General features: G+C 40.5%; 1 protein-coding gene across 1 annotated transcript; it reads left to right on the top strand.

The window, feature by feature from the left end:
• The first annotated feature begins 305 nt into the window (after positions 1-305).
• On the top strand, positions 306-3,696 carry LOC111908629 (wall-associated receptor kinase 2). Its single transcript, XM_023904445.3, has 3 exons — positions 306-1,289; positions 1,375-1,545; positions 2,320-3,696. The coding sequence occupies exons 1-3, from the start codon at positions 329-331 to the stop codon at positions 3,531-3,533; spliced, it is 2,346 nt and encodes a 781-aa protein (XP_023760213.1). The 5' UTR covers positions 306-328; the 3' UTR covers positions 3,534-3,696.
• Positions 3,697-23,952: the final 20,256 nt, after the last annotated feature.

Raw genomic sequence — 23,952 nt, 5'->3', positions numbered from 1 at the left:
CATGAAAGTAAAATTTATTGGTTAAATCGATTAATAAGTTGAGAAGTATACGTGAGGGAAAATATTTGGCAATGACATGTACAAATAAAAAAAAAACTCGACGATTTGAATAGGATGGTCATGAATCTTTGATAAAAGATTTTACGAAACTCAACATTTGTTTTTGTCCGTGAGCAAAAGTAAACGCCACCAGACGTGGAAAGTCGTGAATGGCTGTAGAAGTTAATTATCAACTTCACAATATGCCACGGAAAAACTCAAATAAAAACAAAAATGCATCCATACTCCACAGACAAACAAAACCCATTTGCCTTTAAAACGATCACCAATGGAAAAAAGATCCCCCTTTTCGTTAAGAACAATGCAGTTCTCAAGAAGTCTTCATTTATTTCTGTTCTTGTTTGGTCTAGCAATTACACAGTCTACATCCCAATCAACCACCACAAACACCACCGCCGATGACACCACCACCATCACAAAAGCCGCCAACGTAACCAAACCCGGATGCCAAAGCCAATGTGGAAACGTAACCATTCCATATCCCTTCGGCATCGGCCCGGGCTGTTTTCTAAGCGAATGGTTCGAGATGACCTGCAACACCACTTTCAACCCTCCAAAACCCTTCATCGATGCTCTCCCAATTCTTGAAATCTCCGATTCCACTTTACGAATCCCTAGCAAAGTGGCAAGTAAATGTTACGACCCATTCGGAAATCTCACAGAAAACAATCCCGTTTCCATAGGTCTCGGCTGGACATCACCCTACACGTTTTCCCAAAAAAATCAGTTCACTTTAATCGGATGCGATGATTTCGCTTTGTTCTTAGGCCCACAACAAGTGAACTTCACCAGCGGTTGCATCACATTGTGTTCACGACCTGAGGAGGTGATCAACGGGTCGTGCACCGGAGTCGGATGCTGCAAAACATCGATACCAAAAGGACTCAAATACTACTACGCTTCTGTTGGTAGTATGGTGTCTAATCACACCACAGTTTGGTCTTTTGATCCTTGTACTTACTCGTTTTTGGGTGAGGAAGAACGGTTTACGTTTCGAGGGGTGTCGGATTTTATGGACAGCGATTTCATAAACCGGACCCGGGCTAGTGTTCCGGTATTGGTGGACTGGGTGGTCGGGAACTCGAGCTGCAGTGAAGCTAGAAACGCCGGCGTCTTGGCTTGCCAAGCAAATACTCATTGTATTGATTCTGATACCGGAGCTCCGGGATACAGATGCGTTTGTAATCAAGGCTATCAAGGTCAACCATATCTTGATCCAGGCTGTCAAGGTTAAATCTTTCACAATCAAAATATTCTCAATTCTGTTATATATAACTATTTGATTTATACTGATTTTTTATTCGATCATCACAGATATCAATGAATGTGAAAATCCCAACAGTAACCTGTGCGAGGGGATCTGTACCAACACTCCTGGAAGTTACTCGTGTTCTTGCAAAGATGGCTACGTTGTAGATGAATTTAGCAACGGTCGAGGTTGTCTTGCTCAAACTTCGGAGTTCCCGGTTATCAAATTCTCCCTAGGTAATTAACCACTTGTAATCTTAGGCCGTCTCCAATGGAGTTCAATGGAGGTTCAATGGGGAGTTTAATCTCATTAAACCCAAAATCCCCCTTGTAGAAAAATGACTAGGATTCAATAGAAGCGGGGAATTCAATCCCATTGAACTCTATATTCTCCTGTCTCTCTCTTAAACACACACACACACACACACACACACATATATATATATATATATATATATATATATATATATATATATATATATATATATATATATATATATATATATTATTTTTGATTTTTTATTTTAAATTAATGTTAATTTTAATTGTAGTTTTTAATTTTTAATTTCATGCTAATTATTTTTTTTTTAAAATAACAATAAATAAAAAGAAAATGATAAATGATGTGACAATCCATTAAATTGTATAGAGTTTAATGGAGTGTAGAGTTTAATGAGTAAAGTTGTATAGTGAATGGATTGTATATGTGTCAATCCATTGAACTCATATGAGTTCAATGCATTGGAGATGATCTTATCGTTTTTGTGTCCTTAAATGGATCATCCGTACCTCAGCTGAATGATCGAATGAAGTCAAATGATTAGTTGAAATTTGAAAACATGAAATAGTTTATGGTTATTCATCTTGCATTAGTTTATAGAAAAAATAGGTCCTCAATTTTTTTTAAAGGTAGATGACTAAAATTTTACTAAATTAAAAAAAATTAAGTGGGTCATTGGACCCACCTTAGTTAAATGTAGACTCATCAATTATGTGGTATCATGCATGCAGGTATGGGATTTGGTTTTATGGCCCTTTTAGTCGGAATAACATGGCTGTATTTTGCCTTCAAGAAGAGGAAGCTTATCAAACTCCGACAAAAACTGTTTCAGCAAAACGGTGGTTTACTACTGAAACAACGAATCATTAGCACCGAAGGCGCCAGCGTTGACTCAACAAAAGTCTTCACCGCCGTGGAGTTAGAAAAAGCCACCAACAACTACGCTGAAGACAGAATCTTGGGTCGTGGTGGCTACGGAACTGTATACAAAGGTATTTTTAGCAACGGTCAAGTCGTTGCTATTAAGAAGTCTCGTGTAATGGATGAATCCCAAATCGAACAGTTCATCAATGAAGTCATTATCCTAACACAAGTCAACCATCGGAATGTTGTCAAGCTCTTGGGATGTTGTTTAGAGAGTGAGGTCCCGTTGCTAGTTTATGAATATGTTTCAAATGGAACTCTCTTTAATCATATTCATGACAAAGGCACAAATTGGTTATCATTGGAGAATCGTTTAAGAGTAGCTGCAGAATCGGCTGGTGCACTTTCATATCTTCATTCGGCAACATCAACCCCCGTGATTCATAGAGACGTGAAGTCTGCAAACATATTATTAGACGGAAATTATACAACAAAAATTGCGGATTTTGGGGCATCAAGATTAGTCCCCATAGATCAAACACAAGTTACAACACTTGTTCAAGGAACTTTAGGGTACTTGGATCCTGAATACTTCCATACAAGTCAGTTAACTGAAAAGAGCGATGTTTATAGCTTTGGAGTTGTGTTAGCTGAGCTTTTAACAGGGAGAAAACCGTTGTGTATGGAAAGAACCGAGGAAGAAAGGAATTTGACGACATATTTTGTAATGGCGCTAAAAGAAAACCGTTTGTTTCAAATTCTTGATCCTAGAGTTGTAAGGGAAGGAAGCCTAGATCAACTTCAGGAAATTGGTGAGCTTGTGAAAAGATGTGTTAAGCTTACTAGTGATGAACGACCTACGATGAAAGAAGTGGCCACTCAACTTGAAGGTTTGCGGAAGTTTACTCAACATCCATGGGCGAATCAAGGGGATGAAGAAAACACGAGCTTGATACACACCGAGAATGAACAAGAGGATCTTTATGGTGAGTCGATTAATCCGTATTCTACTACAGTTGAACTCTCTTCGGGTTTTAGTATCGATAGCAGTCTGGTTTATTCCACACATGTGCCCCAATGATACGAATCGGAACCATGGAAAATATAAATAGCATAGACCCATAGTTGGTTCTCATGGCTTTGTAATTTTAGTATCATTGATTTTTCTTTTTGATGTATCATAAGACATTAGTAATTATTGATTTATTCACACATTTATGATTTTGTCATACGTTAGAGTTCTTAAATTATGTATGTTTGGATTTTTTATTATTTTATTTTTTATACTTATATATATATATATATATATATATATATATATATATATATATATATATATATATATATATATATATATATATATATATATATATATATATATATGATTGAGTTCTATGGAAAACAAATAACTAGGGAAACATCTACCGGAACCAATAATCAAATGACACGTGTCTATTTCTTTTTTCACAAGTAATGTATTGTGGAAGTTATTGTGGAAGTGATGTGTTGTCATGTTTTCATTGGTTTAAATATGTGTTGCCCTAATCATTCATTTTCCATATAACTCTTCCATATATATATATATATATATATATATATATATATATATATATATATATATATATATATATATATATATATATATATATATATATATATATGGGACCCTTGCATATTAAATATTATTATTATTATTATTATTTTTTAATTATAGGAAAATCTCATAAATGGTCTTCGTCATAAATGGTCTTCGGGATAATCAAATAACAAAAATGTTTATACTAAAAGAGTTAGTCATAAGGACTAAACACCAAAAAGTTTAAAACTACAACATTTATGTGGTTTTTAAAATTAAGGACAAAACTTACCATATATAAAATTTTGTCTTCTTTTTAAAGCGTTATTTTAAAATTCAAAAAATAAGAGATAAATACTTTTGGCCCCGTCACAAATAAGTTTTCTTTTAATATTTTTCTATTTTAATCCTTTAAAATTATTAGTCCTTAAACTTTTATCATATTTTTTTTAATGCATTTTATTTTCACATACTTTTTATTTAAATAACATGTTTTTTTTATTAAATTTACTATTTTTACCTTTTAAATAATATTTTTGGTTTATCAACTTACATTGTATTTTTTTTTTTAATATATCTTCTACTTTTAAATATTCTATTTTTTACTTTTATTATATCAACAATATAATTTTATTCTTTGAAAAATATATAATTAAAATCTAGTATATTGTTTTTAATAAATTATATAATTACAACGATTTCATCAATACCTTCAAATTGATACTAATATAGAATATTAAACGAATTTACGCGCGTTACACAGACTATTAACATAATATATATATATATATATATATATATATATATATATATATATATATATATATATATATATATACGGGTAAAGTGAATATATCTAACAACCTTATATATGATTAGGTACCTAACCTAATCAAACTACGTCATTTTGCAATAAATTTTCATTGCAATCATCCAAGGTTCTTAAACTTCATCCCTAAACTTGATTTACTTCAAAACAAATTTGAAATTCATCATTATATTTCTCTTACATCCTTTCATATGTAGCGGTAGGATATGAAGCCCATCAGGTGTTATTCGATAGAAAGACGTGATGTAAAAGAAAAATATTTGTGAAAGTCCAGAGATTTTGGAAGTAATCAAGTTATGGGGTTGAAGTTTAAGAACCTTAGGCAATTACAATGTAAATATGATACAAACCGATGTAGTATTATGGAGTTAGGTATCTATGCTTATATAAGGTTGTTAGGTATATTCATTTACCCATATATATATATATATATATATATATATATATATATATATATATATATATATATATATATATATATATATATTATAAATTGTTATGTCACTATTTATTATTGGATAATATTTATTAACTTTTAATTTATGGTGTTATTCGTTATTATGATAATTAATCAATTGTATCTTTTAGAATTGTATTTAATTATATATATTCAAACATGTTTTTGTTCTCTAACAATATGATTGATCATTTCTTTCCTCATAAAATGCATCAATAAATACTTCATTCCATTCATTTGCATAAATAAAAATTTACGTTCTATATTGTAACACCGTAAATTTTCAAACAAAATTTTCATTTAAAAATCACATTAATCTTAATAACATAAATCACAAGATCTCTAAAATCTCAATTTATCAAACACATGTCTATAATAACAAAATCCAAGAACCACAAAATATAACTCAGTCTCGTGTGTACAATCAAGTCGGCGCCTTCCCGTGATCCTGAGAAGTACTTGAAACATATAAGACATAACACGGTAAGCACGAAGCTTAGTGAGTTCCTCAAAAACCATACATATCTCATTAGCCTCTCATGTCTATGCTCAAATAAGACCCTCCGGTCAATGTGTCTCGGTGGGACTCTCCGGTCCCACAGTTCGGGTGGACCCTCTGGTCCTAACTCAGTAAACTCAGTATAATACACAACATAAATCACAAAGACATAATGCAGGATATCACAATACTCAAAATAAGCACATAAGACCCTCTAGTCACACATAGATTACCACTCAAGGTAAGTATAGTGAGAAGACTCACCTCGGATGATGAACAACTCCTATAGATGCTGCTGCTGCACACCGGACCCTAACACTGAACCAAAACCCACAATTACCCAATTAAGATCTAAGCCCAAACCTCACTCATTAGGTAAAGATAGCTCACTACGCGGCCCACAATTTACTCAAGCTTATTGGGCCCACCAAGGACCAATACTAAATAGCCTCTCCCAAGGACTAACTCCTAAACTTAAGTCCCAATGGTAAGACCAACACAAGGCCCAAAACATACACAATATTTCTCTGATCAAAATCTCTAGTAAAAAAAGCCCAAAATCCAGGCCCAATATGAGATTTAGCCCAAAAAGCCAACAACTAGATTACTGGGGCGTACCTCCCTTGCTACGCTCAGCGTACACAAGCGTCCACATAAATCCTGATCGAGGACATTGGATCAATACACGGGCGTACTAGGATTACGCAGAGCGTATGTACCAAACTTGCTCTTCTCACTCTCTTGGTATTAATCCGTAATTACCATAGCTCTACTTTCAGATCTGGACCTCCTAAAGGCTCATACTTCATAAAGTTCGTGACTTTAAGCCTTTGCATGGCTGAGGAAGTCCCAAACACAAAAACTCTCAATCTTTACTCCCAAATATGCTCATATGTCATGCGTGGGGTGTTTTTAACAACCAAGACCTCATTTTTATGAATCCACTCCATTAATAACACTTAATGGGACAAATATTAAGCTCTGGAGTTCAACAACTCATAAAGGTTCAAGCTTTGGGACCAAAACCCTAAAATGAACCATAATATACTCAAATAAAAAAGGATGAGAAAGCTTTGATCTTTATACCTTCAAATGATGCTCTAACCACAGAAAAGCTCAGATCCAAGGCTTGGACTCTAACTCCATCCTCCTCAATGCTCCTTCTTCACTTCAAGGATACCACAGGAACACTTAGAAGCTCATAAATGGACACTCAAGCTAGAGAAATGGATATTAGGGTTTAGAGAGGGTTGAAGGCTGGAAATGGTGGCCAGAAATGAGGCCATCATTTTCTTTAAATAGGCTCACACCCCTTATTTTGGGTTTTCTCTCTGAGCCTAGTACGCCCAACGTACTAGGTGGCTCCGCATCCAAATTAAGCACATTAGTACGCTGAGCGTATACGCACGTTTGCCCCGCATACTCAACTGCCACCTTTTCTCAAATAAGGGACCAAACTTGCCAACGCTTCGAACTATCATAACTTCCTCACTATAAGCCCGTTTCCAACTAACCCCACATCCACAGAAAAATGGCAAGAAGCCCAACGCTTCAAGTAACTCGTCACTGTCTCAAGGCTTTATCATGTACGAGTTGTAGCCCACGAACCCTAAATCACATACGATCCGAAACAAGATGTTACAATTCTCCCCCATTGAATTTGATTTCGCCCTCGAAATCGCTCCTCAACAACACATAGATCGAACCCAATAACCTGTGAAGCACCACCGAAAGGATCTCATATCCTACAACAATCCACCTCCAAAGACACCTGAACCCAAACGGGAACTCCCAATCCCAAAAAGACGGACCCCTCTGCCGCTACGGTCCACCATCTGACTCTCCATAACTTGAAAACTCTAGTGTTTTGTCTCCCTGCCAGACTGCCCTTGCAAGATATTATCATGTTAATCGCTCATCGAATAACAAACCTTGAGAACACACTGCCAACTCTGATTCTCTTGTTGTGACTGATGGAAACAAGTCGTTGCCAACAACTGGCTACCGATCACTCATACCAGATATACCAATCGATCCAGAACATATCTCAAAAGGAACGGAAGGGTCACAACCCACCAAGGACCCATCGCTTGAATAACTATTAGAACTCATCTGAAAGAATGAACCTTAAAAATCTATCCTCAGACCCAAGAAAGTGGTCATGCATGCTCGGAATGATCCTCTGACATCTATAATCACAAGCCCCAGCTTCCTCTTAAATATTCCTTCCGACACCGAGCACCAGGTCAACTCCCAACCCAACAGTTGAACTTCCAAAGGCTACTCATTGCACACCCATCAAGTCAGCCTTATAAATTTCTTCTCGCAATAGCTATCTCAGCCCATCATGTGACACAAAAGTTACGAAATACGCCTTACCTCAAGGAAACACTAAAACCCCTTTCGAATTCGTCTCACCTCCGACCTCTGTCGTCTACGACTCACTAGTTATATGCGTCTCATGGTCCTTCCTAAACCAACGAACTAACCCACTTGGGTTTAAGACATTATACGAAAATCATTACCTCTCAAAATGAAATCCATATGAACCTATGGAATCTTATCCTGTCTACCCAATACACTACTAGAGCCAAACTCAAACTAGAGAGTCTGGTTCGACAGCAGAAATGGGACGACTCATCTCCAACTTGATACTCAACTCATGACCAGTGATTCGCGAATTCATGTGTACATCACTTCTCCAATTCCTTCCGATCGTGATAACCCCACCGAACTCGGAATATAACGGTTTCCAACCATCACGGAGACCCCAGTCTCTCCCCTGGTCTGGCCGCCTGGTTCCCATAGACTCGATAGGTAAGGCTACCCAAGCCTATGAATTCCTCTGTATCATGCTCTAACTAGTGATCATTACGGATCCCCACAGATTCACAATACTTTCTTGCTAGCTAGCGAAAGCTACGGATCCCCGCAGATTCTCTACGCTCTCTCACTCGTTGGCTAATGGAAGCTACAACTCCTTGCAGTTCCATAATACTCTCTTGCTGGCTAGTGAAAGCTATGGCTCCCCGCAGTTTCACAATACTCACTCGCTCGCCAGTGAAAGCTATGGCTCCCCGCATTTTCACAATACTCTCTCGCTCGCCAGTGAAAGCTATGGCTCCCTGCAGTTTCACAATACTCTCTCGCTCACCAGGGGCTCACCCCATGGTTTTTCCCTGATAGTCTCAAGTGATTACTCCCACTCGGATCCACTCACTCTCTTGTCACCCCATAATCTCATCCTCGAGTCATCACCCCCACCGAGTTCACTCTTGAATACTCCACAGTCCAACATAGATAGGTACACACACCCACCCAGGTTAAGCATCACTACTTCTGACGACAACCGTCGTGAAAAAACACTTTCTCTCGCTGAAATTTACATTCTTGGATAATCCCGTTTGATGACAAATAGCTGAAGGGCTCCCACTAGAACCATAGACACTTGGTACCCCACTTGCCATCTCACATCTCAAGTCTCAAAATAATCCAAAAATTTAGGGCATCATGCTCGGATACCTCGGTACACCATCACAGAACCTCACAATGTCTTGCCTCAACCACTGATCTCCCACTCACGACATTATACTCAGATACTACAATGTACCCTCTCAGAATCTCACAATGTCTTGTCTCGACCACTGATCTTCCTCTCGCATAACTTGTTACTTCGAAATACTCCAACTCTCAATTTGAAACACGGAGGAATCGCCAATGAATCAAAACACGTTGACGACAATCCGAAACCCCATCCTCTATTGCTCAAAAATCCATGCAAGAATACTCACACCAACTCTGAAGTTGGTTGCCAATCAACTTCTGCCCTTCCCAAAGTGCATATAACAACCCATACATCGAACTAGAAATTTCTCAACCGTTGAAACTATCCTTAACGATCCAACCGCATCGAACTCAACCATTACAACCTCGTAGTGTTCCTAACCACTATAAGGTCCTTGACCAACGACCACTCGCCCTGGATACACCCATCCTTTTCTGAACACGCATGACATGCATTATCTCGCTCCACACCTTGCCTCATCCACCAATAACCCAAGTCTCATGAATCCGTACTGCAGATCTCCATAACAAGTTCTCTAACCTAACTTGAACAAATCTCTAACCCTCTCAATAAAATACTTCCCCACTTAAGGTTCGAACTATCACCAATTGACATACTGACAGTCTACTCCACATACCGTTTCACCAGGTACATCGCATTTGACTCTTGGAACGTACTATGTAACACTCGATGATCTTCCTGATAGAGACCAAGAGACTCCAAATGTAACATCCTGGAAATTCAGAAGTGTAGTTGAAGGGCTAAAGTGTAAATAAGAAGGTCGAATCGGCGAGTCGAGTCGCGATTCAGGTCACATGTTAAGCGACCAACTCGGCGAGTCGATAGATGGGACTCGGCGGGTTGTCTCTGAATGGAGAAAACCCTAAGCCCGGGGATTTTGCCCTATATAAAGATCATAACACCCCTTCTTTATCCCCCCTTATCACCCTTGAGAGCCTACAAACCCTAGAATCCGAGTGGAACACCATTGATAGAAAAATTGAAGCTTTGAAAGGGAAATCTTGAAAAGGGAACTTGTAGAGAAAAGGAATTTCAGCAAGGAAGGGGCATAGATCCGAGATCTGTACCACTAGAATCTTGTATTAGAGGTAATAATCTGTTCTTGAAGCTTTTATGCACATAGATCTATCAATCGTGGGGTTTTGGGGCATAAATATGGTCCATCTCGAGTTTGGAGTGAGATCTGAGGTTTGCTACCTCAGATCTAGGTTTGTAATGATCCTGGAAGCCATAAAGTTTCAGTCCTTGGATGATCGGTGAAGCCCTTTTGTCCAAAACCCAAGCCTTAGTGTGTTTTGAGTTCATATCTCCTTGGTATCACGTAAAGTTTGCAACTTTACGTGAGGACTAGCTTGTAGAAGGATAGATCTGTGGATTTGAGCCCCAGCATGGCTTAGAAAGCCACTGCATGGGTTAAGAGTTAGAGATACTCGGCGAGTCGCATGGGTGGACTCAACGAGTTAGATGAAGATAGGCAGGAACTCGACGAGTTGGAAGAACAACTTGGCGAGTCTGTTGAAGATTGCCTTGGACTCGGCCAGTCTATTCTTGGACTCGGCTAGTCTGGTCATGGAACCCAAAACTTGTCTGGTTCAGTCGTGAATCGGTGAGTCGAGGGACGACTCGGTGAGTTGAGCAGGATGGGACTCAATGATTGTTGGACTCGACGAGTCTTGAGGCGACTCGGCGAGTTGAGTCGCGATATGGGAGTTTTTAGAACATAGGGACTCGACGAGTTAGCGGGCTGACTCGGTGAGTAGAGTCAGTCAGGAAGTTTGACTTTGACTGAGGACTTTGACTTTGACCAAGAGTTGACCAGTTGACTTCCAGGGGTATTTTGGTGATTATTAGTATTTATTGGTTTTGGTCATTTGGTTATGTTTAGTGGTGGAGTTCGTGTCGGTGGTCGGAGAAGTGTGATCTTATTCTTCAGTCGTCAGTTCATGTGAGTTATCCTCACTATATCGATAGGGTCTATGGCACCAAGGTCGGCCCTTTATCGGATGGGAATCCGGATAGTTGTTTGTTACATTATTGCTTTGTTATGTCTGCATCCTGGTAGTTAGGATGGTATATGTTAGAGACCTGGTTAGGGTCGGTATCCTGGTTTATAGGATGATACTATGCTAGTGACCGGTTAGGTCGGAATCCTGGTAGGGATGTGCTATGTATGTGATCTGTTATATTGATTGATTAATTGAGAATTGCTATATGATTATATGTTTATGTGCACATGGTTGTTTGACTGGGGTTGGGTTGAGGCGGGTCCTGCTTTGTGCTGTAGGCCAACATACCCAGGGCGGACCGGTTATCCCGAAGGCCCAGCGAGCAGTCCGGATAGGCTGTAGGCCCCACGAGGGCGGACCAGACGTGCCGAGGCTCGGAGAGTGGACCAGGCCGACTGAAGGCCCAGTGCAGGAAGACGAGTCACACTGTAGACTCGATGTATGTGACTAGACTCGGAGGGTGGACCAGGTGGACTGTAGGCCCGATGAGGCGGACCAGTCACACAGTAGACCCGAAGTGCATGGCTGTTCTGTTCTGTTTATGATATGATATGTGTATGGTACTGTGGTTGGTATTTTGGGGGTATCTCACTAAGCTTTCGGGCTTATAGTTGTGGTTTAATGTTTCAGGTACTTCAGGAGACCGTGGCAAGGCAAAGGTGTGATCGTACCGCTCCTCATGTTTGTGTTTTATGATATGGTTCTGGGGAATACTTTGATAATAAAAGTATTGAAAACCTTTTTGTAATAAATTAATGAATATGGGTTGTTTTTGAAAATTTTAAATTGGTTGAAATTTTTAGAGCGTTACAAGTTGGTATCAGAGCCTTGGTTTGAGTGAATTGGAGGAACATTCGTGTGAACCCAGTCTCAAATCAAGGAGAGTTCAAAAGAAAAGTTAAAATGGTTTTCAAAAAAATGATTAAAAGAGGATGCGGAGGTACGATCAGCCGGAGCCAGTAAGTAGCCCCAAAATACCATACAAGTTATTTGTTTATGAGATATGATAGGACAGCATGCTAGTACTGGGCTAGGGATCTTCAGGAATTGCATGATAGAGTTGCCTGATTTATGATGCCTGCTAGCCTAGGATTCCTTCTGTATGAGATTTTCAGTGTTCCTCTAAGGGTGAGGGTTGGTTGCTTGTTATGTATGTTCATCTCTAGGGTGTTGTGGTGATACTTGATATAAATATGGGTAGGTATGGAAGGTAGTATGGGCCCGTACTACTGAAAGCACAAGACCCATACGCATATCAAGGAAGTCACAACCCCTAGGGTTGGGTTGGAGGTTGGTTCCCGGGTTAGTGGGAATTATCTGGTGTTTTGCGGTGTTTTCAGTATGGTGGTTTCGAGGCATGCTGGGAGTGGATCCGGGTCAGGATCGGGAGCAGGAGAGGGCGGTCAGGGTGGATCGGTGCCACCCGAGGTCATCAGTCAAATGAGTACGGATGAGTTGGACACCAGGATTCGGGAGATCCTACATGATGAGGTTGTTGCGATGTTCCGGGCCGAGTTGCCGAAACTGTTTAGGTCGATCAAGACCGCTATGGTTAAGTATTTTGATGAGCGATATGCAGCTCTCGCAGAGATAGCGGCCGCGGCAGCCGTAGCGGCTGTGGCAGCGGCAGGGGAGGAGCCAGTCGGGGTTTTCAGTATTAGGACTTCAATAATACGAAGCCCCTACTTTTGATGGAGTTCAGGATCCGATTGTTGCTATGAGATGGTTGTCAGACGTGGAGGGATGTTTCTTCACGTGTTCATGCCCTGCTGATCAAAGGGTGAGGTGTGCTTTGAACCTGTTAAGGCTCGGGGCGAAGGATTGTTGAAGGTTGACTATGGGATCTTATTCAGATGCGCAGCTATTCGCGGTTACTTGGGATCGGTTCCGAGACATGTTCAGTACTCATTATGTACCGCGGGGTGGAGCGGGAAAGATTGGCTCAGGAGTTTTTGGAGCTGAAGAAGGATACAGAGTCGGTGACGGAGATCACCAGGATGTTCACTGAGAGGGCGATGTTTTTCCCAGAGTTTGCTTCAGAGCAGGCTCAGATGTCTCGATATCTGAGTATGCTCAATAGGGACATCAGGCAGTTTGTGTCCACACAAAGATGTGATAACTTGTTAGAGTTGTAGGAGGCCGCCAGACGGCGTGAGTTGGAGATTGAGTTACAATTGAGAAGGCAGAGGCAAGCCCCAGCATAGTCGCAGCCGGCGCCGAAACGGTCCATGACTGTTGATTCTAGGTTGGGAGATCAGAGCAGCCGCACTTGTGGGAAGTGCGGGAAGGGTCACACCGGAGTTTGCAGGTCCGGTGGTACGTGCTGCAAGTGCGGGAGAGAGTGGCATTATGCGAGGGATTTCCGTCAGTCAGCCCCGATTCAGGATTCGAGGATCCGTTATCACTGTCTTCAGATTGGACACTTGAGGGTCAACTGTCCACAACTCGTTGCAAGACCGGTGTAGGCTCCAGCACTGGCCACTTTGAGGACTATGGGAGGAGGTCAGGGTGGAGCGGAACCTCCAAGGGCTCAGGGACACTGGAAATGAGTGATGACCATGTTCACCTGGGGTTTTGCAGCTGGAAGTGAAATGGCTAATTGATGAATTGGATTGACGTTTGGTAGGGAAATGACTGTACCCTCTCAGTTTCTGAAGCTCGAAGGAGTGAGCAGACTTGTGACCCGGGGGCAGGTTGTTCTCCAACATTGGAGTTAGTTGGTTGCAGAGGTTTGCAACATTATTCGAGCATCGGTAAGCGCAGGTGGGTCGACTTGGCATAAGTAAATGTGGAGTCCGGTTTGCCTTGGATCTCTTGCATCGGACGGTAAGGATTGATTGTACCATCTATTGCACATTGGGAGTGTAGATTATGCCTTGGGAGTAGTGGTATCCCAATTTAGGGCAGAGGTTGTTTTAGCTGTTGTAGTTCAGCTATGGACGTTTGAGCTGATAATTGGGTCAGGGTGCGAACCCTGAAGAGACTGATTCTAGTGCCTGGGAGCGGGAAGTTTATTGGAACACCTTTGGAAAAAGGGGTATTATGGGGGAAGTCCGTGGGTAGGGTTTCTTAGAAATGTCATTCAGCATTGTCGGGATTCAGTGGTATTAGCAACTGTTCGTGATCGACGGACGGAAGCACCTGTGGAAAGGGGTTCGTTGTCAAGGTATTAGTTGGAGCATTTATCTCTTGGCCTTCAGGGCATGAGTGTGGGGTCGCTCAATCATTAGTGGGTGACGGGTTCTCTGGAGTCAGCAAGTTCTCATCTGGTTCTTGGAGGTGTGTGATTATTCGGGATGGGCTAGTAATGGAACACTAGTGGGAAAGAGTTGGTCGGCCTCGGATCGGTCGTCGGGAAATGAGAAGGATTAAGAATCCTCCAGTTTCCATGTATTATGAAGGCTTAGTAAAATCTAAGTGGGGGAGTGTTACCCCACGATGCGGAAGTGGGAAGGGTTTTGAAACGAGGATAAGTTTCGTAACCCGATAGGGAGAATGGAGGCCCTAGTGGCTGCTTGGTTCAGGGTTGTGTGAGTCGGGGGTTCGGTAAAACTCCCCATTATGTGTATCACGTCTTGGTAATTGACAACAGAATTTGGGGATTCAGGTTGGAAGTCTGGTTATGATTGAGTTAAGTCAAGTATTCGCTCGAGGGTGTGCTCAACTATGAGGGTTTTGGACCGATAGATTGAAGGTTTTGTTAGCTGCTAGGGCTCGACAGCATTGCAGCATGGGTATGCGGGTTATTTAGCGTATGTGATAGACGCATAGGGCAGGGAGCAGACCATGGGTTCATATGAGGTAGTTGATCGATGGGAGGCCTGGGTTTAGACCGGGAAAAAAAATTAAAGGGACGGATTCAGGAGTTTAGAACCCCTAGAGGGCTAGAACAGACTGCATGGGGAGATTCCCAAGAAGAATGGTTCAGGGTGGCGTACGACAATTTTGAGCGGTCCGGATATACTGAAGGTCGGAAGGCGTACCAGTCAGGCCGAAGGCTTGGGGAACGGTCCAGACAGGCTGAAGTCCCAGGAGGGTGGTCCAGACATGCTGAAGGTTCCGAGAGTGGTCCAGATAGGCTGAAGGCCTGGAAAGGCGGTCCAGTCATGCTGAAGACTCTGTATGTGTTATTGGATCGGTATGAGGAGTATAAGTGAATAGGTCGCCATGATATGGTAATCGATATGGCCTGGCCCCAAGTATTGATCATGATGATGGAGTTGGCTGGAGGCCGTGCGTGGGCCTAGTTAGTATGTGATCGGATTCGGAGTATATGGGAGTTCGAGAATAGCGGTTGCTGTACATGGATAGTGTAGAGTGGAGTTTAGCACAGTGGCACTTGCAAGTGTGGCGAGGATTGTTGAGTAGATTCCCTGGAAGGGAAAGGCATGTAGCTCCGGAAGGAGCATGGGTACTCCTAAAGAGGAGGAAGTGGAGTAGTGGATTATCGACTATGCTTCAGCTATTGGTAGTAAGTACTGGGATTGTACCAGTAGTATGGAAACACATTCGGGTTGGGTGTCTGTTGAGGTTGCGGAAGGACTTCCAGTAGTGTAGAACCAAAGGAGTTCGGAAGGGATGCAAGGAGGGAGCCTTGGATTTTCTATATGGTTGTGATCAGGAGGTGATGTATGTAGTAGTAATTCATCCCAGGGATGTCAGGAGGTATCGTCAGTGTGTCGGGTTTTCCACCCTGAGGATGTTAGAGCAGGTTCAACATGCGTATGGGATTGCAGGGGAGAGCTCATGAGAGTTGCTCAGGAGCTGAAGGATGTGCCATCATGCCAGCTCGAAAAGAAACGAGTTGGTTTCAGAAAGGAAAGAAGGATGAGTCCCAAAAGTGAATTTGATAAAGGACATGCCAGTCGAGGAAAGGGGTAGCAGCTTGGTACCGGGTCAGGACTCGGTGGTTCAGGGTGATATCTAGCTTAGTAAGGGTCAAGTGTTTATTGTGAATTGGAGTGATGAAAGTATCATCGAGTGATCATTGGTTAATAAGGGTTGTTATCAGAGAAAGAAGCCGGTGGCCGGCTTGAATCAGTTGACGTAACTCTGTGGGGGAAGATTTGGACTTTATAGAGGTTTATAGTAGTGTTCGGGGGAACCTGGGTCGTTCGATACCAGGAGGTGCATTGTGGGAGTATTATCCGGAATTGTGTGCTGCAGCAAGCTTTGAGGACGAAGCCTAATTTAAGTGTGGGAGAATTGTAACATCCCAAAAATTCAGAAGTGTAGTTGACGGGCTAAATTGTAAATAAGAAGTTCGACTCGTCGAGTCAAGTCGTGATTCGGGTCACATGTTAAGCGACCAAATCGGCGAGTCGATAGATGGGACTCGACGAGTTGTCGCTGAATGGAGAAAAACCTAATCCCGGGGATTTTGCACTCTATAAAGATCATAACAACCCGTCTTCAGCCCCCTTATCACCCTTGAGAGCCTACAAACCCTAGATAAAAAAAATTGAAGCTTTGAAAGGAAAATCATGAAAAGGGAACTTGTAGAGAAAAGGAATTTCAGCAAGGAAGGGGCATAGATCCGAGATCTATACCACTGGAATCTTGTATTGGAGGTAATAATCTGTTCTTGAAGCTTTTTTGCACATAGATCTATCAATTGTGGGGTTTGGGGGCATAAATATGGTTCATCTCGAGTTTGGAGTGAGATCTGAGGTTGCTACCTCAGATCTAGGTTTGTAATGATCCTGGAAGCCATAAAGTTTCAGTCCTTGGATGATTGGTGAAGCCCTCTTGTCTAAAACCCAAGCCTTAGTGTGTTTTGAGTTCATATCTCCTTGGTATGACGTAAAGTTTGCAACTTTACGTGAGGACTAGCTTGTAGAAGGATAGATCTGTAGATTTGAGCCCCAGCATGGCTTAGAAAGCCACTGCATGGGTTAAGAGTTGGAGATACTCGGCGAGTCGCATGGGTGGACTCGACGAGTTAGATGAAGATAGGCAGGGAGTCGACGAGTTGGAAGAACAACTCGGCGACTCTGTTTAAGATTGCCTTGGACTCGACGAGTCTGCTCTTGGACTCGGCTAGTCTGGTCGTGGAACCCAAACCTTGTCTGGTTCAGTCGTGAATCGGTGAGTCGAGGGACGACTCTGTGAGTTGAGCAGGATAGGACTCGATGATTGTTGGACTCGACGAGTCTTGGGGCGACTCGGCGAGTTGAATCGCGATATGGGAGTTTTCAGAACATAGGGACTCGACGAGTCAGCGGGCTGACTCGGTGAGTAGAGTTAGTCAGGAAGTTTGACTTTGACTGAGGACTTTGACTTTGACCAAGAGTTGACCAGTTGACTTCCAGGGGTATTTTGGTGATTATTAGTATTTATTGGTTTTGGTCATTTGGTTATGTTTAATGGTGTAGCTTGTGTCGGTGGTCGGAGAAGCGTGATCTTATTCTTTAGTCGGCAGTTCAGGTGAGTTATCCTCACTATATCGATAGGGTCTATGGCACAAAGGCCGGCCCTTTATCGAATGGGAATCCGGATAGTTGTTTGTTACATTATTGCTTTGCTATGTGTGCATCCTGGTAGTTAGGATGGTATATGTTAGAGACCTGGTTAGGGTCGGTATCCTGGTTTATAGGATGATACTATGCTAGTGACCGGTTAGGTCAGAATCCTGGTAGGGATGTGCTATGTATGTGATCTGTTAGATTGATTGATTAATTGAGAATTGCTATATGATTATATGTTTATGTGCACATGCTTGTTTGACTGGGGTTGGGTTGAGGCGGGTCCTGCTTTGTGCTGTAGGTCAACATACCCAGGGCAGACCAGTTATCCCGAAGGCCCAACGAGCGGTCCGGATAGGCTGTAGGCCCCACGAGGGTGGACCAGATGTGTCGAGGCTCGGAGAGTGGACCAGGCCGACTGAAGGCCCGTTGCGGGCAGACCAGTCACACTGTAGACTCAATTTATGTGACTAGACTCGGAGGGTGGACCAGGTGGACTGTAGGCCCGGTGAGGCGGACCAGTCACACAGTAGACCCGAAGTGCATGGTTGTTCTGTTCTGTTTATGATATGATATGTGTATGGTATTGTGGTTGGTATTTTGGGGGTATCTCACTAAGCTTTCGGGCTTACAGTTGTGGTTTAATGTTTCAGGTACTTCAGGAGACTGTGGCAAGGCAAAGGCGTGATCATACCGCTCCTCATGTTTGTGTTTTATGATATGGTTCTGGGGAATACTCTGATAATAAAAGTATTGAAAACCTTTTTGTAATAACTTAAGGCATATGGGTTGTTTTTGAAAATTTTCAATTGGTTGAAATTTTTAGAGCGTTACACCAAATATCCCGAATCTCAGATGAAGTCCTCGGAAACTTCCCAACGCCAATGCCTCTAGTCATCCAAAATCTCATACCGACACATTACCGGACATCTCAACTTTCCCGTAGTAGCCATGACTCTCAATCTAAAAATAATGAACTATCACACTCCTCATCTTTGACTCCTCAACCGTCTTTCCATCAGGAGAATTATCATGGAAGCCAGAGACCTCACTGCCCCACTCGATGTCCGATATAACCCACAAGGGCCCTCGCCCCGATACGTTCCCCTTGAACCTGGAACTGCTACTGATTATACCTTACTACACTTAACGAAGGTATACCCTTTTCCTCATCCATTTCAGTCCCTATTGATGAATCTCTCATGGTATAAGAAATACCTCGCAGCAGACATACTTCCCAAATACTTTGGTGAAAAGGTTGAAACCATATGCAACCCCACGGGGTTTACCTCCAAACTCGGAAACCGGAAGCTCAATATCTCTTGTGCTTCTCACGGGAAATAAAAATAGCGCAACTCTTGTCACAAAAAGTGACATCTCAACTATCGGCCGATTGCTCAACTCAAACCGCAATCCTCCATAAAGCACCATCTCTACTCATCCCTGAGTCTTGCGAATCCAACCGGCATCTCACTAGTAAAATCTCTTGGAAAATAACTCAATTTCCCTTTCAAGGTATGCTCTAATTGAATCTTGCTCGGCATTGACCTCTGGCCCCACACTCTATCATATTAGTTCTCAGTCTAAACATTCACAATGGGACAACTGGTAAAGTTAGAAGCACTATATGCTACGAATCATGGTACTCGAACCATGTTATCTCCCCTCAATCTGCTACTTAGAACCCATGGAATTCTCCCTGTTTCGAATATGGGTCCTCTGCTTTCAGTAGTATGGGCCCATACTACCTGCCACATCTACCCATAATTTCCACACGGATCATCCCAGATTTCCTAAGTAGCTACTCAACCTTCTCGATCACCAATACCATTACACTTGGTTGCTCTCCAACGAATACTCTCCTCTATCAGCGTACTTATCTAACTAAGGTCACTCCCTCGGATCTTCCTAGGTTCTCACACTTATCTGCCATCAGCTGCTGAAGAACTCCTGATGATTCCAGCCATCTACCTCGTGAATATCGTCATATTCACTTAGTAGCTGACTCCCTGTTGGATTTGATGTCTAAGACCATAACTACTATTGGTATGTACTTGACCCGAGAGTAGCATGGTCCATTTGGGTTTCATATCATCAGGAATATTTGTTAGGATAGAATCTTGAGAGAAGGTTATATATGATTTATAATATATTATAAGTTTTAATATATTAATATGAAATCATATGTTTTAACTATTATTGATCAATAATTAATTTGGATTTAATTTAGTGATCAAAAGACACTAATTAAATCTATAGGGATTAATTATGGTAATTAGATATATTTATATGTGTTGGGCTTATGATCCATGTTGGACCAACTTTATGTATGGATACATAAAGAGTTGGGTCACATGAACCATGGATCATAAACCCATGGGTATGGGTTTGGGTTAACCCATGATATTTGGAATTCCACATATAAATATGTTACTTCATAGCGAAAATGACCACTAATATATTCTTGGAGGATATAGACGATTTTGGTGTGAATGAATTCTTTCTTATGTTTCATCTTTTGTCCATGATGTGTTGTGACTTCATTTGTGGCTACCACACTATTGGGGCTAACCTCTTAAGGCCAAACACATCAAGACTTCAAGCTACATAAAAGGTATGTTACTCTAACTAGTATCTTACATGGTATATGACAATTGCTTGCTAGTTATAGGATTAATGCATTGGAAACCATTTGTATGTATAATTTGTGAAAACATTGATCCAAGGTATTTAAGGTTGTATGTGCACCATAGGATGTTGTAGTATACAAAACCCATCAGTGGTATCAGAGCCAAGGCTTGTTTTAAATTATACTTGATGCAAATTGCTAAAAAAAAATTGATTTTCTAGCTGTTTGGACTGTGGACTCGCCGAGTCCACTGATGGACTCATCGAGTCCATGAAGAAATTCATCCTACTCGTCGAGTAGGTTCATACATTCGACGAGTATGAGGCCCAGAGTGTAGATTTTCAACTTTTAAGGTTGTAATTGGACTAGGATCATTACCCTAAGTTGTTTTTGAAATTATAAACCTGTTGTTGATGTGGTAATGATCATGCCAATCCAATTTCAAAGATAATTTTCATAATTTCAAGATTTGTATTACTTTATATGTTCATGCTAATTTCTTGAAGATTGATGATATGAATTATCTTGTTCTTATGAGTTAGTTTAGATTGATAGAAAAATTATGTGATAATTTGTTTTCGATCCAAATTGATCTAAAAGTTGTTCATAAAATGTGTTTTTGTAACTTCTCCTCAAGTTATATGAAAAGTCTCATTTATGATTTTTAAAACTCATAAGATTTCCATAAGATACGAAAATGAAGAGTCTCATTTTTTAAATGTTTTAAAGTCTTCCATAACTTGTCCTCAAGTTATGAAAGTTAAAGAGTTTTTTCATTAAAACTACTTTAAACTCATAAGTTATGCAAACCAAAAGTTTTTGAATTGTTCAAAACTTGCCCTCAAGTTTTGGAATTTGTAAAGTTTCCCCCTATAAATACTTTAATTCCAAGTTAAACCCTTAGAATTTTAAAAGTTAAAATTCAACACTTATACTATTATAATATTATAGGTTTCATATATATATATATATATATATATATATATATATATATATATATATATATATGTGTGTGTGTGTGTGTGTGTGTATAAGAGTATGTCAGTCTTACCGTTAGTATTTGTCATTCATGAAGCCGATCTATAAGAGGTATATAAGGTTACTGCCTATAAAATGGAAATTTAATGGGTGTCCACTCTCACCCACCGCTTCCTTGACTAATGGAGGGTCGTTAGCCGAACGGGTTTGACAGGACATTAATTCTCCTTTCATTAAAAGTATAATGATAAATATAAAGTAACTAAACCTTATTTAATTCCCAATCTTAGTTACTTTAGGAAAATGTGAATTTCGTGCTAACCCATGAAATTACAGTTTGTACCTTACCAAGTCGTTGGTGGAGCATGTGTGGGTAACCGACACACTAACATGGACTAGTAAGAGTGGCAAAGGGTAACTTAATGTTTGTCATAGATTGGTGGAGTGCGTGTGGGTAACCGGTACATCAATTAGGTGATAAAAATTAAGGGTACGAAGTCAATTTGCATGGTTATTCACACCTTGTTTGTGATCATCGACATCCGAGTCACAAACTTGAGAGGGCACAATCGAGATTTAAACATGTAATTGAAAAGTTCAATGTATCTCAAAATATCTAGGAATTTCAATCCAATTAAAACCCAGTTCCCTATTAGGTTTTCATGGTGGAAATTGGTGAATCGTCGTTCGCCTACCTTCAAATATTTTATAGCTTGGATTACGGCATCCCTCTTCCAAGTTATAAAATATTGTATTGGGTCCTAGCCTTAATATTTCATATTGGGTGTTATTTTAAGGACCTAAATTAACTAACTTGAATTTCTCCCACTGTAGATGTTTGGTTCAGACAACTATGATCTTCCAAATCTCTTGAAATAAACTTTCCTAATGAAGATGATGTCCCGTGGTTGGATCATGGAAATCATACTTCACTTCCTCCACCTCCTCCAATTATTCTCCCTAACCCACAAGTTCAAGGTCACTCAAGCCTTATTGGCAAGCAAAGTCTGTGTGTGCTCACATCTTGGAGATGAATTCATATATAGACAGGTCGGGAGAGTTGGGTGTCAAAGTCTTGAGGAAGTTGGTTGTTGACTAGATTCTTCAATCACTTCCTGACTCACATAGTGATTTCTTTAAGGACTACTATGTGACAGACCATGACATGGCCCTTATTGATCTTACCTATTTGCTTGATGTTGCTGAATCAGCAACGATATGGAGCACTTGTAAAGCAAATTTGATTGGAAGATCGACTTCTCAAACTTCCATGGACATTGTTAACATTGGAAATCTAGAAAAACTTTCTCTTCCCAATGGAAAGGGATCGGCCATAGTCAACTCGGTTGACCAAATGGTAAAGAGAAAGGCTAAGTCTGAGATACTCCCGTGTACCATTCACAAAGAGTCCATATGTTTCTTTTGCCAAGAGAAGGGGCGTTGGTTGCGAGACTGCCCTATTTACCTGAGAGATCATAAGGATAGTAAAGTCATAATTTATGTCTTCACTTCAGGTGAGTCCACTATCTAACTCTATTAAGTTCCTATTTGGGATTCTTATTACATGATGTGACTAGGTCACATTTTTATGTTTTTTAGAATCGGAGAAAGGAAGCTTAAAGGAAGAGTAAGCTAATTCTGATTGTGAAGGTCAAAATTATGAGCTATTGCTGCTTAAGAGTTATGATAGATTGCGCAGGAATAGATAACAACATAGTTTTCATATGCATTTGCATTTGCATTGTAAGGATAAGTTTTTTCCACAAGTTTTAAAATAAAATAAAAGTTTTGATTTTATTTATTTTATGTATCCTTACAATGGCATTTGTGAAAAATTGTTTTTTATATGATTCCATTGATAGAAATATTGGATAATGGATTTAATTCTTTCATTTGTGGTAGTGTCATAATTTACCAATTAAGGAAAGATTCTCATCACCCAAGTTTCAGTTGGATAGAAACTTGGAATCATGCAACTTGTATTGTATGATGAATGAGAATTTTCATCTTTTGGAAATTAAGACTAATTCCTTGATCACATGTATATGTGAGTCAAGAGAAGGATTAGGGGATCGGGTACACTTGAGTATGCGCTGGTCAGGTCCACCACAGAGAACGATAAGACTATTCATCATGATTTACTAAAGTTTAGTAAATATGGTTATGCTTACAAGTTTAAGTATAATTCTAAAACATTGGAAAAGTTTCAATGTATGGCAGGACAAATGAGAAGAATCAAATCGGGAAGAAAAATAAAAGTTTCTCCAATCTGAAAAGATGGGAGAGTACTTGAATATCTTGTTTTATGATAATCTTAGTGATTATGAAACGATATCATACTTGATTCTCTAAGGACATCTTAGTGCATTTGTTAGACTAAGAAGAGCAATCGTGAATTGTTGAATTGGTTAAATCAAAAGATGAATCATACTTCGTTCCAAAATTGAATCTTAGAGTAACACTCCAAGATCGAGCC

The sequence above is a fragment of the Lactuca sativa genome, chromosome 8 (genome assembly GCF_002870075.4).
Source record: "Lactuca sativa cultivar Salinas chromosome 8, Lsat_Salinas_v11, whole genome shotgun sequence".
NCBI classification, from domain to species: domain Eukaryota; kingdom Viridiplantae; phylum Streptophyta; class Magnoliopsida; order Asterales; family Asteraceae; genus Lactuca; species Lactuca sativa.
Note: the sequence above shows the minus strand (reverse complement) of the source record. Positions and strands in the feature narration are given on the sequence as shown.

Bases quoted from the DNA above. Each gene is read 5' to 3' on its own strand.
- LOC111908629 (XM_023904445.3), top strand. From the start codon at position 329: ATGGAAAAAAGATCCCCCTTTTCGTTAAGAACAATGCAGTTCTCAAGA. The intron at 1,290-1,374 runs GTTAAATCTTTC...CGATCATCACAG, and splicing joins TCTTGATCCAGGCTGTCAAG to ATATCAATGAATGTGAAAAT. The intron at 1,546-2,319 runs GTAATTAACCAC...TCATGCATGCAG, and splicing joins GGTTATCAAATTCTCCCTAG to GTATGGGATTTGGTTTTATG.